General features: G+C 40.5%; 1 protein-coding gene across 1 annotated transcript; it reads right to left on the reverse strand.

Annotated features, from left to right (window-relative positions):
- Window positions 1-2736: 2736 nt before the first annotated feature.
- slc35g2b (solute carrier family 35 member G2b) lies at window positions 2737-6155 on the reverse strand. The gene is made up of 2 exons (XM_067578484.1): window positions 5748-6155; window positions 2737-4549 (listed from the first exon to the last, which is right to left on the reverse strand). Exon 2 carries the CDS (start codon window positions 4519-4521, stop codon window positions 3271-3273), a length of 1251 nt encoding a protein of 416 aa, XP_067434585.1. The 5' UTR covers window positions 4522-4549; window positions 5748-6155; the 3' UTR covers window positions 2737-3270.
- Window positions 6156-6711: the final 556 nt, after the last annotated feature.

Raw genomic sequence — 6711 nt, forward strand, 5'->3', positions numbered from 1 at the left:
GACTCTAGGTCCCGCCCACTCGCACGCGATTGGCTGCAGAGGAGTAGACTCTCTTTTGATTGGACAATGGGATTGTAAGTCAATCACACACTGCTGCAGCTTGCTGAAGCCTGGGCCAGTGACTTGACTTCAGAGATATCAGCAGAGTTCTGGGAAAAGGCAATGTCCCCGGCTCATTGTTCTATTAACACGCGTTACACGTTAATACAGTACCAGGAGATGCATAGACTGCATTACTCAAAAACAAAACTGTGTCCTCTGAATGCGACAAGTGTTGCTCTGCTGAAAGGTCACTAGCACATCTGTTTTTGGTTCTTGCCTTACACTGTACAACTTCTGGACTGCAATTTTGGAATGGCTCTCTCATGTTACTTTACCTCGTTTTTGAAAGACTGTCCATTTATGGAGTCTGAACAGCTTGTGTAGCTGCTTTGTATTCCTTTTATTTATTTATATATGTTTTTCATATTTTTTTTTACTGTTTTTTTAATGTCTTTTACCTTTTTGTCTTTTTCATTGTCTTTTTGTCCTCTTGTCTTAACTTAACCTTCATTTTGTCTTGCTTTTGTTTTAGCCTTACTGTTTGGCTTTTTGTTGTTATGTTGCCTTCTGAGTATCCATGCGTTGTCTGTCAAAACTCTGTTTTTAAAGGTGCTATATAAATAATGTTATTATTATTATCATGTAATCTTGTAAATTGTGTGGCAGCTGTTTTGTTCTGTTTGTGTTCTACTTTGTGTTGAATTTTCTTTGTGCTGTTTTGTATGCCCTTTCAATGTGTTTTGTCATTGTAAAATTGAAAACTGTAAATAAAGTATATAAAAAAAGAAAAATCACACTGCAGCTGCTGATTTTTTGCACTCACATAAGCATCTAACACGTTTTTTTCACCCTGTAAGAGGAGAGAGACTAATGTACGACTAATCCATCCACAGACATATCACAATCAGTTGTCCAAAAGAAAAGCTGTATTTTTCTCTAAAGCACTGAGTGGGACTCCAGCCCTATTCATACTTTATAATCTAGTGAAACTGCTATTTTGTAATTTTGGCAACTTTTTCTTAAATAGACAATCAGATAAAGAAGCAGGAAATGTATAAAGGTGTGGATGATTCACATAAAAACTGAAAGGGGAACCGTTTCCAAATTTCAAATCATGTTCTTTATTTATATTGCAGTGTTGGCTGCAACTTACATTGTGTTGTCTTCAACAAGTAGCCTATGGCCTTATATGATGAACTGGATCATACATATGATATAAAATTCTGCTCAGCCTACAGCGTTTATGAGCATCTCATGAGAAAAATGCTCAGTCATTTACACGGTTCAGCACACACACAGACACTCACGCACATACATACAATAACTCAAATTCCATTCAGGCTCCTCCTGGGAAATGATGATACTTTAATAAACATGTCTGTGGTAAAGAGAGAGTTGCAGAGTAATTTGGAAGGTTGTGCAGCTCGCTGCAGGATGCAATCTGTTTCCTGCTCAAACAGATGGGCCTCCTCTACATGTATTCTGTTTTCTGCACCCGAAACCCCATCTCAAAACAAGACTATAATACAGTATGTATAGTGGAGATTAAACCCACTTTATCTTAGTTTATTCACCTCTTTAATTTGAAAAATAAACTTTGGCCACTGACCATAGTACTTTAAAAGAAAACATGTGATATAACAGAATGTGTAAAGGATAATTTCACATTATTATTATTATTATTGGTTTAAGATGTTGGTTGGTTATAACTGACAGGGTCTCATAGTTTACTTCTCATCTTATGTACTGTTACATCAGTGATAGCAGATTGTTACATAGAATGCATTTAGACACACATCTGCAACGCGTGTGGCTTAACCACAAGCCTCAGTGTAAATATATTTAACATTTGTTCACAGACACTTCATCTGCTGATGCACTGTATGTACAACCAGCCATAACTGCGCCTGCTGACTAAATGAAAAGGGTTTGGATGAAGTGTTATGTCATTTTAAAATAGTTTATACTCAATAAATGTATTCAGCAGTATATTACTAACCACTGAATACACCACTAATTGCCTTCATGATTTACTGTAATAAAAGTATAACTTCTGCTAACTGTGGCTGTCTGAGTGATGAAGTGGATTGTTATTGCCACCTGCTGGGCTGATTGTGAAACATCCATGTTATGTCAGTTCTGAACTGCAACATGCAACATGTCCCCTTTCATCCACTCTGCATCATCATTATGTCCTTATTTCATTCCTTCACTGTTTGCTTCGCCTCGGGGAAACCACAAAGACTGACTCGGCTGGGTTTTCTACGCAGAGAAAGGAAATGTCGCTAGTAGGCCACTGAATCGTCCACTTCAGAGAAAGCAGATGGTCTCATGTTGTTAAGGGGGACTTTAATTCAATACAGTGCACCTGCCTCTAGGCATTAGTCTGATATGCGTCTGAAAGTAAACAGAAGCAATGTCCTGGGATGTAATCACTAGTGTTAAATATCAACCAGCTGCTGGGGCCAGAACATATGTGAGAGGCAGTTAGAAAGCACTAAAAAAGGTACAGTTTGTGCACACCGTAACACTGGGAGAAAATAGTATATGGGATAATAGAGCGTGAAGTCTCACTGTGCACAAAATAATCCTAGTTATAATTTGCATGACAGCACATAAAAGCCGACATAGCCTCAGCCATTTGTGTGCTGGCAACTCTATCCTGGCATTTTATTCAAAGAAATTGCACCATCCTGAGAGAATAAGGCTAAGAAAATCAATACCAGTTATTTTATGAAACATGGGTGGTATTTATTTTTATTCTTTCATTCTATGTATGTAGTATGAATGATTTTTGGGCTGACATTTACACAGTGTGACAGGTGTGGCAGTGTAACAGAGAAATACACCACACATTGTTGATGTTCTGATTATAAAAGGTGCATATCATTAAAATGATCTCCATACACTGCCACTCACAAGACCATATTCAATATGGTTTCAAATGTCGGAGAAAAACATATCACAAAAATTAAATTGTTTTTTTGTTTTTTTTTACTGACATTGTTGGTGTTTGACACAATTTGACATTAAAGCAGTACTATCAGGGGGGAAAGGTCACCATATTACATTTGTCTTTTATTTCACACACAAATATTAAGACATTAGTTACACAACTGGCACTCTTCCAACAACACAACAATACAAAATCATCAGATGAAGATCCAGACATTCTTTAAATTGCACAACCAAGCAACATTGTAAACAAATAGACTGATATATCTAAACTCATTTGATGGGCGAGTCTAGGATTTCTTGGTAATCCTGCCGAATGGCCCTGCTCACCCTGTACAGCTTGACTCCTGTCAGGGTGAACACACTGACCATGATGACCAGACCTCCGATGACGTCGTAGACGGACGGGATCATCCTCAGAACAATGAGCTGGAGGAACATGGCAACCACGATTTCTAGGTGCTGCACGGTGCTAACTAAGGCTGGATGAAACTTGTTTAGAGCATAGTAGACTCCAAGGAACGCCACGGTGGAGCAGATACAGATCCCAATTAAATAGCCCCAGGTCTCCCCATCTAGAGGAATGATGGGCTCCTGCATGATAAACATGGTGGAGGCACCCCACACCGTGCCCGTCCAGCCGAAGGTAAAGAGTGCCGTCCACATGCTGACACGCTCCTTGATGGCTCTGTAGACGATCATGGAGAGGGCGGCAGTCAAGCCGGCCATCACTGTCATTGTGTAGCCAAAGGCCTCCTTCCAAAACCCCAGCCTGGACTTCTCCTCATCTGCTACGTTTGGCACCATGACCAGGCACAGACCAAACACGCTTCCCACCACTGTGACCACATCTGTGTAGCCCAGCCTCTCATCCAGCAGCAGGAAGGCAAGTATTGCACTGAAGACTGTGGTGGAGGCGCGCCACATGATGGTGCCATTACTGGGTGGTACTATGGCAAAGGAGGTGTAGGCGCAGGTGATTGAGATTACGTTGCAGACGCCGTAGAAGAAGAGACGTAGCCGGTAGCCCTTAGGGCCAAAGGGGGCCTCGTGGTAGTAGAAAACCACCAGGATGGACAGCACTTGGATCACAGAGCGAATGAAGAGCAGCTCAAGGGAGGGCACTTTAGAGCGGTCGGCTGCTAGACGGGTGATCAGTGCCACACAACCGTGAGCCACCGCTGCCCCAAACAAGGCCATCCAGGTCACCCTGGAAGCCAACACATTCGCCTCACCAAAGCTGGCCAGCTGGCCCCCAACCCCCTTGTCTTTCTGCACGCTTGGCTGCTTAGGCGGGGTCTCCATGGTTCCAAAGAAAGTCCTGCCACCTTTGCTGTCTGACACAAGTCTCTTTCCCGTATTAGCTTCTGCAAAGGCGCCAAAGTCCTCAAAAGAGGGTGCATCATCATACCCTTCATCACCAGGCTGGGGGAAGTGAGTGGCATATTTCACTGTCACTGTGTTTGGGTGGATCTTAACCCGCTTTTTTGATCCGTACTGCAGTGAGGATGAAGATACATCCATGTTTCTTCAGGCGTCAAAGGGGTTTTATCTGAAAAGTGAAGTGAAGATCATTACAGTGTAATTGTGTTAAAATAAACTTAACTATTTTTTTTTTTGCCCTGTGGTCTGATTTTGTTTTCTGAAAGAGAGCAATGTTTGCATAATTCATCACTTGTTTTCTCAGTAGCCAGCCCCCCAACCCACGCAGTCATAAAAAAACATGTGCAGACACACTCACACACATGCATGCACACAGATAAAGCACACATTTACTGTATCACCCCTATCTCACTCACCTTTTCACTCTAGCCTAGCCTTACACTCGTGTTGTGTTACTTCTATATATATCCCATGCAAGCTCATATAAGCCAAGCAGCAAACATTCTGAGGCTGATTCAGTCTGATAGGGATGAAATTACATAACAGGAAACCACAGAGGGGAAGATACATAAATGTGGGCCACTTATAAGATGAATGGAGTTGCATAAAATAAATTAGCAAACCCCCTGTAAAAAAAAAAAAAAAAAAAAAAAGAAAGAAAAGAAAAAAGGATTGTGTTAAAGGGGTAAATGGTGCTGAACAGTTTGAATGGTCCCTTCATTCCTGAAAGATTTCTGATGCTTTAGCGTTCAAAATTAAGATTACTGATTATCCATTGCTATAAAATGATCAACTTATATAAAACATTAAAAGTCTGCAGATAGTAGTTACAACTACTATTGTTATTACTAAATCTTATTGAGATTTGTATTACTACCCCATTCATTGTGTCAGTTGCATGAATCAAAGCCACAAGGGGGCAGATAGATACTCTTATTTGCCTTATTTCTTCCTCTAGAACATGCGGTTGCTCCTCCTTTTTAAAAATATATATTAATATAACTAAAAATCCTCCATATCAAATGATGCTTTAAGAAAACGTTTCATGTATGTGTTAATGAAAAGAAAAGCTCACAGTAGTGATGTGAGCGTTTACAGCTAATAAAACGATGGCTTAATATGCTGAGAAAAACAGTCAAAAAAGGTTATTTTCATGCATAAGCGAACAATTTGAGACAGAAAATCGAGACTTAAAATCTTATTTTCTCTCTTAGACTGTCATTTACGGTGATACACGCAAGATTTTGTCATGCAAATTATTAAAAATAATTTAGATTAATTTAGGTTTAAAATTGGTATAAAAAGGTACATTTTCATCAGTGTAGAATGGGGTGTTTGCAGCAAGAAGAAAACATAACATGTCTTACCTTTTGTTCTTTAAATAGTTCCTATTGATGCATAGACCCGTGTTTGTGTCATAAATGAAGATTTCGTTTGCTTTCTTGATCCTTACATTTGGTCAGCTGCAACTGCCATTTCCCCATCTTCCTTCTTCTTCGAGCGGAGCGCCTCTGGAAGATGCGTGCTGCTTATTTGTTCTCTACGCTGTCGATGGACGCTGCTTCTTGCTTCTGCTGAAGCTGAAGCTGCTGCTTAGGCTGAAGAAAATGATGATGATGATGATGATGATGGTGGTGGTGATGATGATGATGGTGATGAAGCTGAAGCATAGACTCTAAAAGAGCTGAAGCAGGGGGTGAGGGGGGGGGGCAAAGCCGAGGAGAGAAGCAACTGTCACTGTCACAGCCAGTGGTTTCTCCTCCTCCCCAAGACTGCTTCCCACCTAGACCCGCTTATATTCGTCATCTCTCAGGAGGGGAAAAAAAAAGGATGTGCGTCGGTCAGTCATCATCATCATCACCATCATCATCATCATCATCATCATGTTCATAAGATTACAACTCATTCACTTCAGAGAGAACATTTGATTTTCAAATTAAGGAAATGGAAGACTGCATCTTTATATGAGATATTTTGCGTTATTATGGTGCAGCTTATGCCTAAAGGGTGGGGTTTACTGGATGAACACAGTGGATGAACTTCACTACTTCTTTAATTTGGTGTCACAGCTTGAAGTGATTGGGATTCCCATAATCCTCCCCTTGACGCTCTCATTTGACTCAAGAAGAATCTCATGGGACCAGCTGTGTGCAGAAGTCATTTCACTAATTGTTCCTAACCAAGCACTTTCCCAAGAACATTGAATTTCTGCATTTCTTTAGGGAGATAAAACTTAAACCATTACTATCGATGCAAAATAGTATACCGGGAAGGATAATGACAGAGGTGATATGCTGACTGCAGGTTGATGAAAGGCAGACATAAATTTAT

This window comes from Thunnus thynnus, chromosome 21 (genome assembly GCF_963924715.1).
Source record: "Thunnus thynnus chromosome 21, fThuThy2.1, whole genome shotgun sequence".
NCBI classification, from domain to species: Eukaryota; Metazoa; Chordata; class Actinopteri; order Scombriformes; family Scombridae; genus Thunnus; species Thunnus thynnus.

Bases quoted from the DNA above. Each gene is read 5' to 3' on its own strand.
- slc35g2b (XM_067578484.1), bottom strand. From the start codon at position 4,521: ATGGATGTATCTTCATCCTCACTGCAGTACGGATCAAAAAAGCGGGTT.